The 16,974-nt window shown below is 45.3% G+C and overlaps 1 protein-coding gene and 1 pseudogene across 6 annotated transcripts in view; one reads left to right on the top strand and one right to left on the bottom strand.

Moving 5' to 3' along the window:
- Positions 1–16,974, bottom strand: part of CREBBP (CREB binding protein) — a 195,676-nt gene that overhangs the window by 42,777 nt on the left and 135,925 nt on the right. For all 6 annotated transcript variants that reach the window (XM_050968023.1, XM_050968022.1, XM_050968021.1 and 3 more), the window contains one exon: positions 16,684–16,870. In XM_050968023.1, coding sequence (XP_050823980.1) covers positions 16,684–16,870 — 187 coding nt within the window. The remainder of the gene's footprint in view (positions 1–16,683; positions 16,871–16,974) is intronic.
- On the top strand, positions 12,071–15,568 carry LOC127058386 (DNA (cytosine-5)-methyltransferase 3B-like; annotated as a pseudogene).

Consider the following 16,974-nt stretch of genomic DNA (forward strand, 5'->3'; position numbering starts at 1 on the left):
GGCTCTTTGCACATCCAAAATATATCAGACTTATTATTTTGGATGAACGTAGCCTTGACAAAAAGGAGGGAGGGAGGGAAGACTTCCTCCTGAGAGCAGTGAAAAATGCGCATTAACCGTAGGAATTAATGTTGGGTGTAGGAAAACCACCACACAGCTTAAAAATCTGCGTTGCTGAGGATGAAGACTTTTGGTGAAGAGGTCCAAGACGAAGTTTTGTTATGGCATTTAAATCCAGGTGGAGAGTTCGAGGGGTTACTCTGTATAGCCTTCTAAGGCTTATTAACGGTTTTTGTCCTCAGAAATTGCCTGAGGTGGAGAGATTAGTTAGTTTGTCCACACCTAAAATATTTGATATTTTCAAAGTATGCCGGCACAGAGTGTTGGCCTTCAGACCCAAAGACAGGAGCTTGACATTACTGTAATTTATACAGCAAAGTGGCATCAAGCGCTGTCATTGTGATTTGATAGAACTTGACCCCATCTTGACACCGATATTGATGACTAAACACAATGTAGGGAAACAGAGAACTGGGCCCAAGCTATCCAGTAGGAAATTTGGAATTTGACCTTGGTATGATTGGCTCTGCATCATGCACTGAATTTCCCCTAAAATCTGTTATGCCAGAATATAAACTCTTTGGGACAGGGAATCATTCTTTCTGCATTTTTATACACTGCCCAGCACAATGAGCGAGCACCACCTGAAACCAAATTAAACAAATCCAAATTTGTAGATTTCTTTCTCGAGAGCTGGAATGTATTTATAACCATAGACTGGAGTAACTATTTTTTTTAATTGCTGCTTCTTAATATTCAAGTGGATTAATGGAGCCCAGATTCTGGGTGGTAAAAGGAACCTTTAAGTAAATGTCTCACTCCTGGAGGACTGAAGAAAAGAAGCAGAGGTAGATGTAAATGTCGTCACTCAATCCTTCCTCCGTGAAAGCAACGGCAGACAATCATTTCATGCTTTTCCCCCCTTGGATTGCCCTGCAGACGCCATAGCATGGCAACCATGGAGACTGTTTTGCCTTTTGTCACCGTATGTGTACTGGATGCTGCTGACAGAGGCGGTACTGCAGTGCTACACAGCAGCATTAATTTGCCTTTGCAAGGTAGCAAAGACGGTTACCATCCCTATTGCACCGTCTGCCATTGTAAATTGGCGATGAGATGATGGTTATCAGTCACTCTGCACAGCTTGCATTTGGAAATTGGTGATGATGGTTATCAATCCTTTTGTACCGACTGCTGCTGTCATGGGTGCTCCTGGCTGGCCTCGTTGAGGTTGGCCAGGGGCACATGGAGAAAAATGGGAATGACTCCCCGGGTCATTTTCTTCTTTATGTTTTGTCTAAAAATAGAGTCAGTTCTGCCCAGAATATGGGGCAAGTGTACTAGAAAACCAGAGAGCACAGCCGCTCCGTGTCAGAGCCCCAGAGATCCACAGAAATGAGGAGCTGCATGTCATTCTAGGGGGTGCCCCTGCAACAACCCCACCCATTGCTTCCCTCCTCCCCAACCCTCCTGGGCTACCATGGCAGTGTCCCCCCATTTGTGTGATGAAGTAATAAGGAATGCAGGAATAAGAAACACTGACTTTTTAGCGAGATAAAATGAGGGGGAGGCAGCCCCTCCAGCTGCTATGATAGTCCAGGCAGGACATTAAAGAGTGGCGGAGGAGAGGAGCACAGCCTCCCGCTGCTATGATAGTCCAGGCAGTACAGAATCTTTTCTTTAGACATGAAAGGGGGGGGGGGGGCTGATGGAGCTCAGCCTCCAACTGCTATGATGAGGACGGATCCCAAGCCTTTTGTACCATCTGCTGGGAATGACCAGGAGTCATTCCCATTTTTACCCAGGCGCCCCTGGCCGACCTCACCAAGGCCAGCCAGGAGCACTCACAGGATGATGAGGACGGTTTTCCGCCATTTTGTACCATCTGCCATCAGGAAAGGAACGGGAGGGGATGCTGCTGTTCAGCGCCGCAGCACCGCGTCTACCAGGAGCATGCAGTAGACATACAGTGACATTGAAAAAACCGAGAAACGATTTTATTTCCCTTTTCTTTCGGGAGGGGGAGGGGGGGTAAATTGACAAGATATACCCTGAACCACCCCAGACAATGGTTTTGACCCTTCAGGCATTGGGAGCTCAGCCAAGAAAGCAAATGCTTTTTGTAGACTGCGGGGACTGTGGGATAGCTGGAGTCCTAAGTCCTCCCTCCCTTCCTCCATGAGCGTCCATTTGATTCTTTGGCTTTCCATTAGTTGTCACACAGCACTGTGCTGAGTCCTTGCTGTGGCCTCTGTCTAGCATAGCCTGAAGATTTTTTCAAATGCTTTGGCATTTCGTCTTCTGTAACGGAGCTCTGATAGAACAGATTTGTCTCCCCCTACAGCGATCTGATCCAGTATCTCCCATACGGTCCATGCTGGAGCTCATTTTGGATTTGGGACTGCATCGCCACCTGTTCTGATCAGAGCTCTACGATGGGCAAACAGGAAATGAAATTCAAAAGTTCGTGGGGCTCTTCCTGTCAACCTGGCCAGTGCATCTGAGTTCAGATTGCTTTCCAGAGCGGTCACAATGGTGCACTGTGGGATACTGCCGGGAGGCCAATACCGTCGATTTGCAGCCACACTAACCTTAATCCGACATGGCAATACCGATTTCAGCGCTACTCCTCTCATCGAGGAGTACAGAAATCGGTTTAAAGAGCCCTTTATATCGATATAAAGGGCTTTGCTGTGTGGACGGGTGCAGGGTTAATTCAGTTTAACGCTGCTAAATTCGGTTTAAACACGTAGCGTAGACCAGGCCTAAGGCAAGCATGTCTGGAAAAGAACAGCATGCTTTTAGTGTTTTGTTTGGATGTAAAAAGTTCCAACTATTGCCTTTCTTGACTAGCACAGACTCCATTCCATGGATTCACCTCCTTCCTGCTCAGCCAGCTGAACACAGGATGAACTCCAAGTATTACGAATTCCTTTATTCTTGCGAAAGGATTTGTAATCCCTGCCTTGTTGCTTTGGAGAGGTAAATGATTTCTTTACTGATAACTTTGACAAGAAACTTCCAGAGAAGCTTTACCCAAAAATATTAGAAACCTGACACGAGATGTTTAACTTGTAAATCTGTTTTTCATTATCTTAACTAACAGTGCCTTCTGCCCATTGCAACTGTCTTCAGAAGTGAAATGAATCCAGAAAGAAGTCTTAAATAACTGCTGCTCTTGAAGAAACCTCTGAAACACTGATTTAAATTCCCTGGATTGTTTTTGGCACTTCCTCCTGGAAATTGTCAGCCAAGACAAAAATAATTCATGCAAAGCAGGTGGAAGCTACAAGACACTTGGGCTGCAGCCAGCACCTTGCAGACCTCATGGAACGCTGATTTCACTCTCCTAGTCATTAGTATCATATGCAGGAATTCTCCTTCTGAAGGGATCCACGTTCTCTTGAGATTGCTTAGAAAGTCTTTTATTAAGAAACTCCCACTTACATTTTGTGGCATTTTCCAAGGAACGAATGAAATGAGATGCAGAATTTCTTTTTAGAGGAAAAGAGAAAGTATCTCCTACTGGCTGTACAGTCTTGGTGGTGTGTCTTGGATACTTTGGAATTTAATGGTTCTGGATTATTTCATTTAATAGATTTTAAGGCCAAAAGAGATCACTATAATAATCTAGCCTGACCTTCTGCATAACGGGATATAGAATTTCTCCTCCATCGAACCCACTAACCTGTAGCTGAGCTAGAGTATATCATTTAGAAAAATATCCAGTCTTTAAAGGACTAAAAGATGGAGAATTTACCATATCCCTTACTATGCTGTTTTAATGTTTAATTACCCTCTCTGTTAAAATCTGCATCTTATCTTATTTTCAGTCTGAATGTTTTTTTGTTTTGTTTTTTAAACACGTCAGCTTCTAGACACTGGATCTTGTTATGCCTTTCCCGAAAAAATATATAGGTAACCGATCGTTTCACAATTTAGCCTTCGAAGTTTTAGGAGGAAAAAACTTCTTTAGTTTCATCTTCAGAACCCTCAGCATCTTAAGGTATGAAAAATAAGGCGAAGAATGCTTGTGGGCAGGGGATTTCTTCTTTTCTTCCTATGCTGTTCAGATTCCTCCAGAGGTGGAAGAATTCCTTTTTATAGGGTTTTCCTTTTTGAGAAACTATGCTCTGGGTTTTCCTTTTCAGGAAAAAAGTCCTGTGAATATGGGAAAGATGAACAGAAGCTAGCATCAAACCACAACATACGCCATTTTGTCTTGGTGTGTGATGGCTGAAAGAAACAACTTTCTGCCCTCCTTCAAATACACCATGGAAGGGAACCTTTTTTTTTTCCCCTGTCCCCCTCTCTCCACCGCCTTCCTTCACAAAGCAAGGACAGTTTGGAATGTTTATTAATTCAAGCCTGCTTGATCTCTCTCCCTGGAATCTTCCTAGGTAGACTTGAAGGAGCACTTCTTTTCAGCTGTTCAGAAGCCTCACAGCTATTTCTTTCCCTCACCCAACAAGATCCTCTACTGAAAAGATTACAAGAAAATAGAGAACCAAAAGTATTGTCTTCAGTAATTTCAAGGATGCTGCTCTAATCTTCTCTAAGAGCTGGTCTACACGGGGGTAGGGTGGGGTGGTGGTTGGGTTGGGTTGTTCGAACTAAGATACGACACTTCAGCTACACTATTTGCATAGCTGAACTCAAAGTATCTTAGTTCAACTTACATGGTCGTCCTCACGGCGGCAAGTCAACTGCTGTGGTGCCCGTCGACTGCGCTTACTCCTCCTGCCGAGGTGGAGTACGGGCGACGATTAGCGGATTGATTTATCGCATCCAGACGAGATGCGATAAATCGATCCCTGATACATCGAACCCTTACATGTACCCTAAGAGTTTTCCCCTGAAAGACTTCAACCAGGACTCCCTCTAAAACAATTTACGATATAATGTTAGTACTTAACCGATAATTGTTGTTGATGATGATATAGGCAAACCTCATTTTTAGAGAAAATAGATATGGGAGAGGTTGCCCTCATTTGTAACGCAGGCTTTGTGAAGAGCCTGCAAAATAACTTTTGGTCATTTTATAATGAGAGCTGTTTTCAGTCATTCTTAACCTTCCTTAAGTCCCTCTACTTGGGCTGAAATTTTCCATGCTTGGTCTCTGACCAAAGGTAGACTTTTGGTACCTGAGCAGAGCTTCAGCCTTTTCATGTGTGGTTTTTTTTTTTTTAAATAGAAATTTCATAAGAGCAGTTACATTAAGGGAGCATTACAGTTGCATGCTTCAGAATTTAACCAGGAAATGCCATATTTTTCTATAATTATAGGTCTTGTGGTACTGTGTATCAGCATGCATTCTAACCAATCCATGAAAGTCATTTTAAGTGAAAAGTACACAATAAGCCACAGCTTAATGTTAATGCATAACCATTAACAGAGTAATAGTTAAAATGTACTGGCATAAATAAATCACATTTCCAGTTAAGGTAAGCTTTGCTGCTGTTTGAAAAGAAAATGTATAATACGTGGCTAGGACTAAGTTACTAGAATACTTGGTTAGAGGGAAGACATTACAGAATTTGTCAATAAAGATATTCTAGACCATTCTGACAATGAAATTTGTTATTACATCATGTAATAGTTTTTGTGAGATTTTAGGGAAAAAGTTTATATGTTGTGATTGGGAAATAATGTTACACTGAAATTATATACGATATTATAATGCATACACATGATGGACAGTGGGAAGGTTTCGCTTACAATCTCAACTTTGGTATTTTTTCAGAGTTCTTTGCTTAACCTTCATTTTGTATTTATATGGAATTACATCAAGCACCCAAGAAGCATGGAAGAATAAAATACAGTTAACTGCATATAACAAAATGTTATACAGTATCTTACCAACCCATCTGTTCTGCCACCAGTTTACTTATTTTTTATTAACAATACCAACAGTAAATCAAGTGACAATATTGTAGCTGCAATCAGTGCAGCTTCTTTAATTGGGTACAGAAGTTTCTGTTGAGACTCCTTTCCTTCCTTCCCTTATAATCTGATTACTAAAGCATTCTCTACAGTAACTTGGAATGCAGCAATTATGTACCAGAAGTCCCAGTAATAAATATTACCATTAGTAGCTAGCATTTGGCAATATATAACTATGCATTGTAGCATGAGTGTCTAACTACTGGTAGTGAGCGATTAAGGTTCATACTGCTGCTTTAATAACTTAAATATTTGAAAAGGTTCATGATTACAGTATGCAGAATAATCCACTTATGCTGCTCATCCAGGTATAATAATCAAATTACACATGTACAGACTAATCTGAGTGGATTACACAGCAATTTGCGTGAGTGATGGGAGATAATTCTCTGTCATAATTAAGTTCATTACTGCTACAGTGGGCTTTTCCTTCTTGTCATCCTGCCTTCAATCCACAGAAGATATATCAATCACTGAGGGTTAACTGGGCCACTCTTGAAACCCTGCCAGTTCTGTTTGGCCTCCATGGAGAATCACACATACTCTGAATTAGCTTCCCTACTTCCACAAAGCCATGAGGTTCTCTCTTCAAAACAGGCCTAAAACTTTCACATTTAACTTTCATTGCTGCTTTTTGGAGCATAATTAGGTGGTGTTTTTTCTGGCTTGAGGGAATGGTTTTTCTACACCAGAGCCTGCAACAGCATTCACGTGAAGAAGTGGACAACAAACCACTGAAGAAGAATCATGGTAGTAAGTACCTGTTAGTTACCTGTAACTGGAGGTTCTTCAAGATGAGTGGTCCCTATCTGTATTCCACCGAGGGTAACACGCATACTCCACATGTCCAGAGCTGGAGATTTTGAAAGCAGGAGTGTTGGTTGGTCCGTGAGTACATCTTGCTCCACCTCATGGTTTTGTCTGAGGCAGAAATAAAGGGCCTGGCGGACCAACTAGGCCCTCAGTTCCTTCACCACCACAATTCAAAAAAAATCCACAGCATAAGTGAAGGAGGATGTGACTGGAATACAAACAGGAACAATTCATCTCAAAGAACCTGCAGTTATAGGTAAGTAACTACCTCTTCTTTTTTGAGTGATAGTCCATACTGTATTCCACTGAGGGTGATTAACAAGCAGTACCTAGTCCTGAGGAGGAGTACGTGAGGAGATAACTGAACCGATGACTGGACAACAGCTCTGTGGAATGGGGCATTCATTGCAGAATCTCGTTTCAAGGCGTAATGTGAAGAAAAAGTATGTACCGAACTCCATGTGGCCGCCTTACACTGCTTTTGAACATATGTATCTTGAAACACGGATATAATTGATGCTTACGCTCTTGTGGAGTGGGCTCACACCAAGGGGTAGAGACAGTCCCAATAACCAATAGCAGAGCATAATGCACCCTGAAACCAGTTAATCCTCTGAGTGGATATCGCCTATCCCTTAAAACTTTCTGTTATGATAAATAGTCAAGGGGACTTCCTGAATGATCTCGTTCTCTGCAGGTAGAAGGCCAAGGCCCTGCAGATGTTGAGGGAGTGAAGGAACACTTCTCTGCCAAGGCGCAAGGTTTGGGGAAGAAAAGCAGGTAAGTGTTACCGGTTGACTAAGGTAAAAACTGAATATGACCTTTGGCAGAAAGTTGGGGTGCATATGCAAAGAAACCTTGTTCTATAGAACGTGGTAAAATGGGGGTCCACCATTATGGCCCCCAGTTCGCTTACCCTTCTCACAAAAGTAACAGCAACCGGGAAGGTGACCTACATGGAAAGGAGAGACAGAGCCATGAGGCTGAAGGTTCAAAGGGCGAATTCATTAAGGTCAAAAGGATGAGGTTGAGGTCCCACTGTGGGGGCGATACGTTGAATGGGTGGATAGGTCTAAAGGAGTCCCTTCCAAAACCCGCTAGTCAATGGATGCATAAACACAGAGTGTCCTTCCATGGGGGGTGGAAAGCACTAATAGTTGCCATGTGCACCTTGATGGAATTAAGAGCAAGGATGCCTTCAGGGACAGAATGTAGTCCAAAATAAGGGGAATATTCACATTCTCAAGGGCTTGGCCCCTCTGTTGGGGCAGGAAGTGAAATGTTTCCACTTAGCTTGATAGGAATGCCTCATGGACTTGAGAGGATGTCTTGTACTGCCAACGAACATTCCCATTCTAGCAAAGATACCTATCCAAAAACCAAACTCTGACATGAAGTGTCTGTGGATTAGGATGTCTGATCCTGCTGCTGTATTGCATGAGCAGTTCCGGGAATGCTGGCAGTGGAAGTGGGGGAAAACATGCTGACATGCAGAGAAGGAGGGGAAACCAGTACTGGCAAAGCCAAAATGGTGTGATTAGAATAACTGTGGCCCTCTCCCACCTGATTTTATGGAGGACACATGCCAGTAGCGGTAGCAGGGGAAAAGTATAGTCGGTCTGGTCCGACCAGCAGATGATATGGGGATCTCCTTGGGAATGGGCACAGAGGCCTCCTCTGGAGCAATACTGGATGAATTTGTTGTTGATATAGGAGGAAAAGAGGCCTGTGGTTGGAGTCCTTCATCGGGTGAAAACGTCACTGACTGTGGTGTCATGGAGTTCCCATTCAGGGTCAGCCATGAATTGCCTGCTCAGAGTCTACAATCATGTTCTGAGTCCCTAGAATACAGGCTGCTGACAACAGGATTTTGTGGGCGATGCTTCAATCCCACAGATTAATCGCTTTTGCACAAAGCGCTGGTGACTGCATGCCCCTTTGTTTGTTGATGTAATAAACAGTTGTGGTGTTGTCTAACATGAGTATGTCACAGGACAGAACGAATGGGAGAAACGCGCGACGTGTCCTCTGCACCGTCCGAAGCTCCACAATGTTGATGTGCAACTGGGATTCCTGCGTGGAAGTCCCCTGTGTCATATACTCGCCCATGTGGGCACCCCAGCTGGTGAATGACATATCCATGATGATCGTCATGCTTGGAGAGAAAGGGAGGAAGAGTATCCGATTGCTGACCTGACCCGGGTCCATTCACCAGTGGAGGGAGCAAAGATCCTTGGGTGGGACTGTTAAGATGAGGTCCATGGTATGGTGCGTGGAAGAACAGGCCCTTTGGAGCCACAGCTGCAGGCAGCAAAAGCAAAGATGAACAAAAGCGGTAATGTATGGACAGGCTGCCATGTGTCCAAGGAGGGAAAGGAAAGTTCTGAATGGAATAAGATGGCTGGCAATCACTTTAGGAATCAGCTCTTGAATTACCTGGAACCTGTCCACCAGTAGATAGGCTTGTGCTGAGACTGCATTGATGCATGTCCCAATGAATTCTAGGGACTGTGGGGGATCCAAAGTCAATTCTTCTAGGTTTATGCTCACGCCTCAGGGAGGAGTAGGAGTAGGAGCAGCATGGAGATCAAGGCTTGAGCCTCCCCTTTGGATCGCATTGCTAGCAGCCAGTCATCAAGATATGGGAATATAGGAAATCCCTGATACCAGAGGTGGGCCGTCACCACAGAGAACACTTTGGTGAACACTCAGGGAGCAACAGTGAGTTCGAATGGTAGAATCCTGAATTGGAAATGTCAAGGCTTCTTGTATCTCAAGAACCTTCTGTGGGTAGGATGGAGGTATATGTGAAAATAGGCTTCCTGCACAGTGAGAGTCACAGACCACATGCCTCTTCCAGTGAAGATACGATGGTCTCTAAAGGTAACCATACAAAACTTTGGCTTGCGTATGAAGTAACTGAGATGGAGGTGTAAGTTTGGTCACCATCGGCCCTTTTTTCTGGGTTCTAGAAAACAGGAGGAATAAAACCCTGTGGCCTGATAGGTTGTAGGAACAGGTTCTATTGCTCCCTTTGCAGTACGGTGGCCATTGTGCATGAAGAGATATATGCCACATCCACCACGGCCAGGAGCATTGTCCTTGCGACCAGTTTGCCTCTCTCCAAGATAGTTAGGAAGGCGGCACAATGCTGTTGGGGGAAGCTTGTCTGCAAAGTCTGCCAACAGCCGTAAGTAAGCAAGTCATATTTAGCTAATTGTGCCAGGTAGTTAGAAATCCAAAACTGGAAGACCAGCCAAGAAAAAACCTTGTGACTCAGAATGTCCAGTCACTTACCCACTTCATTTGCTGGGGTGGTGTATAGGTGTTGCTGCCTGACCCACTTCATCACTGCCTGTATCACGAGGGAATTAGGGTGCGTGTGGGGAAAAACAAACATACACCCCTTTGCCAATATATAATACCTCTTCTCGTCCCCCTTTGGGGTGGGTGCGCAAACAGCCAGAGTGCGTCAAACAGTTCAGGCCAGCTGAAGAATGGCATTGTTGATTACTAGGGCCACTCTGATCGGCAGCAAGGCATGTATGATGTCAAGAAGCTGATGATGTTTGTCCTGCACTTCCTCCAGTGGAACATGGCAAGCATCAGCCACTCTGCGTAACAGTTCTTGGAATTGACAGTAATCATCCAGAGGCGATGAGGGAGCTGATGACACCACAGCATCTGGGGATGATGAAGGGAATCACTGAGTTTCCGGCAGTGCCGGAGCCAGGCTAAGCGATTCAGCCTCCAACACTGGTTCTGAACACCTACTCGATGACTATCAAAGAGGGGAGATGGGGCACTCCTCTCATGCTGAATAGGAAGGCTCTGAAGGTGTATACTGAGGCCAGGACACCCAGTAGGGCCCAAAGGAGGATCCTTCATTTGCTGTGGTAGATACCAAGGAGCAGGGTACTTTGCTATGGAAAGGGAAGGTACTGTCACTGAGTTGTCAGAGCCTTTGGATAGTTGTATCAACAGTATGGGAGGGGTGGGCCTGTGCTATGTCTGAGCCTCTGATTCCAAGACGTCAGAGCCTTGTTCTAATGACGGCACCACAGGAACCACATGAGCTGGAAGAGAGCAGGCAGGAACATGAGCTGAAGGAGGTAGGTCCAAGGTGGGAGAGTACACATCCCCAGGAGGTGACTGGAGTGTAAGCTGTGGAGACCTCACCTTTTCCAGAGCAAAGAGTTCACGAGGCTCGGGTACAATCTCAAATCTGCCTGGTTTCAATGGCATGTGCTCTGCAGTCTGAACGAGAGCTGAGGCCGGAATGGAGGACTGCCTCAGAACCGAAGGTTCCTTTGTCTTTGGCGGTGCAGAACTGGAAGGTGTATCTCGCTCAGTGGACAGAACCAGCAGATCCTGTGGTCTATGCGGCTTCTTGTCGCTCTTGTGCGCTGAAATGCGCAATTTCTCCATGGCTTGAACTCGTGGAAGGTGCAACATCCTTCTTCGGCCTAGAGGAGGACTTACTGCCATGCTTATGCGCATGCTTCCTTGCCTCACGACTAGGCCCTAGCACGGGGTCTATAGCAGTGGTACCAGGGGAACTGGACTGGGTCTCTGTGGTAGCAGGCACACACCTGGATTGCTCAGGCCGATGTGTGGTGGGTGGGGGAGTGTTCCCAGCCTGGATCCAACTGCAGCCTCATGGTGATCACCATGAGGTGCTTCTTGAGACAGAGAGCCCAATCTTCCCAGGTACAGCTTGGGAAGGAGCGGCAGATACTGGACCAGGATGAAATGTGGGCTTCTCTCAAGCAGTAAAGGCAGCACTCGTGCTCATTGCTGATTGAGAATGAGTGAGGGCACAAGATGCAGATCTTGAACCTTGATATTGTTGGCACAATTCAGTACCCAAGTGCTAGGGGTGTGGGGGGTGAGTGGTCAAGGGAGAGAGGCAAGAAATGGCAAAAAATGGAGTCCCTGAAATTCCTTAATCCTAAAATTTACAGTAAAAAACCAATAAAAACTAACTATATACAAAAATAAAACAATCTTTTTTCTGTGATTTAAAAAAAAAATATCGCAAGGGAAAAGAGAACATCAGAAGCTCCGACTCAAACCATGTGGTGGTAAGAAGGAACTAAGGGCACAGATGGTTTGCCCCGCCCACTACTGCCTTGGATGAAACCATGAGGCAGAGCAAAAGTGCATGTGGAGACTAATGGACATTACTACTTTGAAAATCTCTGGCTCCAGATGCATGGCGCATGTGTATAACCCTCAGTGGAATACAACAGGGACCATCACTCAAAAAAACTTATTTTATTTCTTAGTCCTGGTCTATACTCAGACTCATAGACTCTAGGACTGGAAGGGACCTCGAGAGGTCATTAAGTCCAGTCCCCTGCCCTCATGGCAGGACCAAATACTGTCTAGACCATCCCTAATAAACATTTATCTAACCTACTCTTAAATATCTCCAGAGATGGAGATTCCACAACTTCCCTAGGCAATCTATTCCAGTGTTTAACTACCCTGACAGTTAGGAACTTTTTCCTAATGTCCAACCTAAATCTCCCTTGCTGCAGTTTAAGCCCATTGCTTCTTGTTCTATCATTGGAGGCTAAGGTGAACAAGTTTTCTCCCTCCTCCTGATGACACCCTTTTAGATACCTGAAAACTGCTATCATGTCCCCTCTCAGTCTTCTCTTTTCCAAACTAAACAAACCCAATTCCTTCAGCCTTCCTTCATAGGTCATGTTCTCAAGACCTTTAATCATTCTTGTTGCTCTTCTCTGGACCCTCTCCAATTTCTCCACATCTTTCTTGAAATGCGGTGCCCAAAACTGGACACAGTACTCCAGTTGAGGCCTAACCAGCGCAGAGTAAAGCGGAAGAATGACTTCTCGTGTCTTCTCGTGACCTACGGGGTTAGGTCGAATTTAGCCGCGTTAGGTCGATTTAAAAATGACTGCATCCACAGAACCAACCCCATTCCGTCGACCTAAAGGGCTCTTAAAATCAACTTCTGTACTCCTCCCCGACGAGGGGAGTAGCACTAAGATCGACCTTGCTGGGTCGAATTTGGGGTAGTGCAGATGCAAATAGACAGTACTGGTCTCCAGGAGCTATCCCAGAGTGCTCCACTGTGACCGCTCTGGACAGCACTTTGAATTCCCATGGACTAGCCAGGTACACAGGAAAAGTCCAGGGAACTTTTGAATTTCATTTCCTGTTTGGTCAACGTGGCGAACTCAGCAGCACAGGTGATCATGCAGTCCCCCCAGAATCGTAGAGCGTGGAAACATCTCCGTCCCTGAGGTTATCGCAGATTAGAAGGCAGAAAAAAAAATGCACTCGCGATGACATGTCTTCTGAGCTCATGCAGTCCTCCCACACAGATATGGCACAGCTTAATGCATGGAGGCATTCAGCGGCAGAGGCCAGGAAAGAATTAAGTGAGCGTGAAGAGTGGAGGCAGGATGCGATGCTGAGGCTAATAGGGGAGCAAACGTACATGATGAAGCACCTGTTGGAGCTCCAGGAAAGCAAACAAGAGCACAGACCCCTGCTGCATCCATTGTATAACTGCCTCCCCATGTTCCATAGCCTCCTCACCCAGATACCCAAGAATGCGCGTGAGGGAGGAGTGGCAGGGGAGAAGAGAGGTGGCTCTGGGCACCCAGCCACTCCACTGCAGAGGATGGCTCAAGCAACAGAAGGCTGTCATTCAAACAGTTTGATTTTTTGTGTGGCCACAATAAGAAATGTGGCCTTCCCTCCTACCCTACCCCATTCAGGCTACCTTGTCCGTCATCTCATTTTTTTTTAAATTAATAAAGAATGCATGGTTTCAAAACAATAGTTACTTTATTTCGAAGGGGGGAGGTTGGTTGGCTTACAGGGGATTCAAATCAACAAAGGTGGCAGGTTTGCATCAAAGAGAAACACACACAACTATCACACCGAAGCCTGGCCAGTCATTAAGCTGGTTTTCAAAGTCTCTCTGATGCGCAGCATGCCTTGCTGTGTTCTGCTAATTGCCCTGGTGTGTCTGGCTGCTCAAAATCAGACATCAGACAACAGCGCCAGCGAGCTTTTAAACGTCCAAAGGCACATTCTACCACCACTCTGCACTTGCTCAGCCTATAGTTGAACTGCTTCTTACTACTGTCCAGGCTTCATGAGCCATGGGAGCAAGGGGTAGGTGCGACCACGTGCTGCTGCCGGCTGGGAGAGCAGCCTGAGGCAGAAGCCTCCAGCTCGCATGATATTCCAGGCAGGACTGAATCTCCATGAGACAAAACTTAAAGAAGAGAATGACCTGGAGTCTCTGACTCCCATTCGGTGCTCTAAGAGGAGGACAGCCATGTCTGTCCAGGCGCCCAATTGACCTCACTTAGAAGGAGTCCCCCCAAAGCAGCAATACCACGTTTGCCAGCAGCACCCAGGAGGACCAGAATGGATCTCCCGGGCTCATCGCTGGGGAGCAGAAGAGCAGAGTTGCAGGGGAAGTGGTGGAATGCTAGGATGGGAAAGATTTTGGAATTGGGGAGCTGGTGTGAGGGAAGATCAAGGGCTTCTCCTGGTGGCCTGCAATCATCGTCTCCTACAGAGTCACGTCCAAACGTCAGGCAATCTCTGGAATGCACTGGGTGCAATGGTTTGGGGATGGGAAGTTCTTCGAGGTTTCAGCAGATAAGCTGGCAGTTCTGATGGCTTTTAGGTAGCATTTCAACTAGTCCATGTTTAATAAGCTGGTCTCCTATCGACAAGCCATACACCATGCCCTGGAGATTGCTAGGAGCCGGGCAGAGAAGACGTTCCCAGAACCCCTGGCCAAGCGGCTAAAGACTAACTTCTGCAACAACAGCAAGGAGCGGGTGGAGGAGGACCAGAGCAGAGAGCAAATGGTTTCAGAAAGTCACAAACAACAACAGGAGCCTTGAAGACAGTTGTTTATCATGCGGGAGAAAAAACCCAGCCACATTCCACCCGCTGTTTGAGGGGGGCCTTTGCCAGACTTGCAGGGATTGATTTCTGGAGCTCTTCTACATGTATGATGAGGACGGGTACCAGTCCTACTGCACCATCTGCTGCAAAGGCAAGGAGCTGCTGCTGTGTAGCAATGACAGCTGCTGTAGGTGCTTCTGTGTCAAATGCTTGGAGGTCCTGGTAGGGCAAGGTACCTTAGCCAAGGCAAAAGAGCAAAAGCCCTGGAGCTATTACATGTGTCAACCACGGAAGTGTTATGGGGTGTTATAGTGCCGACTGGACTGGAATGTATGGCTGCAAGACTTATTCACCAGTGACAAAGGACAGGAATATGATGCACCTAAAATTTAAAAAGGCCCGCACATTTCCCAGAGCCACTACCCTTGATAACAGAATGTCAATGATTGCATTGGCTACTTGGATCACAGCAGCCCCAACAGTAGACTTTCCCACAACAGCAGCAGGGACAGTGAGCTGAGTGGGCTCCATGCGTGCCATGTTATGACGTCTGCACAGGTAACCCAGGAAAAAAGGCGCGAAATGATTGTCTGCCATTGCTTTCACGGAGGAAGGGGCGACTGATGACATGTACCCCAAACCACCTGCAACAATATTTTTGTCCCATTAGGCACTGGGAGCTTAACCCAGAATTCCAATGGGCAGCAGAGACTGTGCGAACTGTGGAATAGCTACCCCCAGTGCACCGCTGCGTACGTAAATCGATGATAGCCACGGTAGTGAGGATGTACTCTGCTGATTTAATGCACGTAGTGGGGACACACAATCGATGGTATAAAATTGACTTCTACAAAATCGACCTAATTTCATAGTGTAGACGTACCCTTAGAAACCAAACACTCGATGCATGCAAATACAGGTTTTTAAAAACAAAAAAACCCCAAAAAACAAAGCTTTATCTAAGGGAAACAGTAATTCCTAAAATCTGTAATATTACTTTTCTCCTTTGAAATAAAGAGGAAAATATAGTAGATAGGTACGAACAATTTACGTTCAAACTAACCATATCCAAAAACTAATTCTGTAGACTGACTTGATAAGATTGGTGGTCACCATCATGGAAACTTCTGTGGAACAGGCTTTGGGCCATCACACTTTTAAAGTGATGGCATTCTCAAGGCAACTGCACTGGGTCTTTTTCCTTTTAAAAGTTTTAGGGCCAGTATACCAGTCTAACGGTAAAAAAATTAAAATTCAGGAACTGAGTTCTGTCCCTAATTCTCAGGCCAACAAGGGCTAATGACAATATGGACGCTGTGCACACAGCCTCTGGAGGGAAGGGGCGTATCCCATGATTCACCAATAATTCTTCTGGCTAAATCAAGGAGAGGTTATGGAGGGAGCTACTTCCACATTGTCTTCTGGCTGGAGGATGTCACCACAACAAGAGGTCTTGGACAGCAGGGATGAAGTGAAAACAGAATCTGGAAAGAATTCACAGGACTTAGAGGACCTCTGCAGGAAAATGTTCTAAATGAATTCAGTCCTCTTGAAATAGCACTGGCCAAAGTCAGATACATGCATACAACACCTACCTACCTAATTAAGCTACAATTCACTTCAGTCCTGAACTGAAACCAATCCCTAACTATCCTGGCTTTGGCCCTTCTGCACAGAGACTGGTTATTGTGAAAAAGCCAAACTGATGTTATCATTGACAGTAATGTTAAGTGGAAATCAGGATATCGAAACCTTAATTTTCACTTGTGATCCAAGAAAAGGTAAGAGTCCTGCTTTTCAAGAGGAAAACGGCTAGCACATTAACTCACTGTCTCAGCCCCCCATTTGTGGTGTTAGTGCATATGTGCAAACAGAGGGACCTTCTGGTTGGCTTAAAGATTGCAAGAGACAGAAAACCAAAAAAAACTATAGCAAGGACTCTCATTTCTATATACATACTCTTTTTACGGGGCTGAGATGGTGATGTAGATTGTGAAGTGGTGCCATTAGTACCACTCTCTTCTTCCTCTTTAGGTTCTACCTTGATATCAAGTTTCTTTTCTTCTACCTCCATTGGCTCCTGTTTTGGCTCTGCCACATCTATTTCTTCTTTCACTTGGTAAGATCCTTGTAAATCCTCCTCCAGCTTAAGAAAGGAAAAGATGAGATGAGACTACACATATAATGTCTCAAACTACAAATTCTATCAGTAGCTTGATATACAATAAAGCATGATACACAGGGCTTCCA

Source organism: Gopherus flavomarginatus, chromosome 9 (assembly GCF_025201925.1).
Source record: "Gopherus flavomarginatus isolate rGopFla2 chromosome 9, rGopFla2.mat.asm, whole genome shotgun sequence".
Classification (NCBI taxonomy): Eukaryota; Metazoa; Chordata; order Testudines; family Testudinidae; genus Gopherus; species Gopherus flavomarginatus.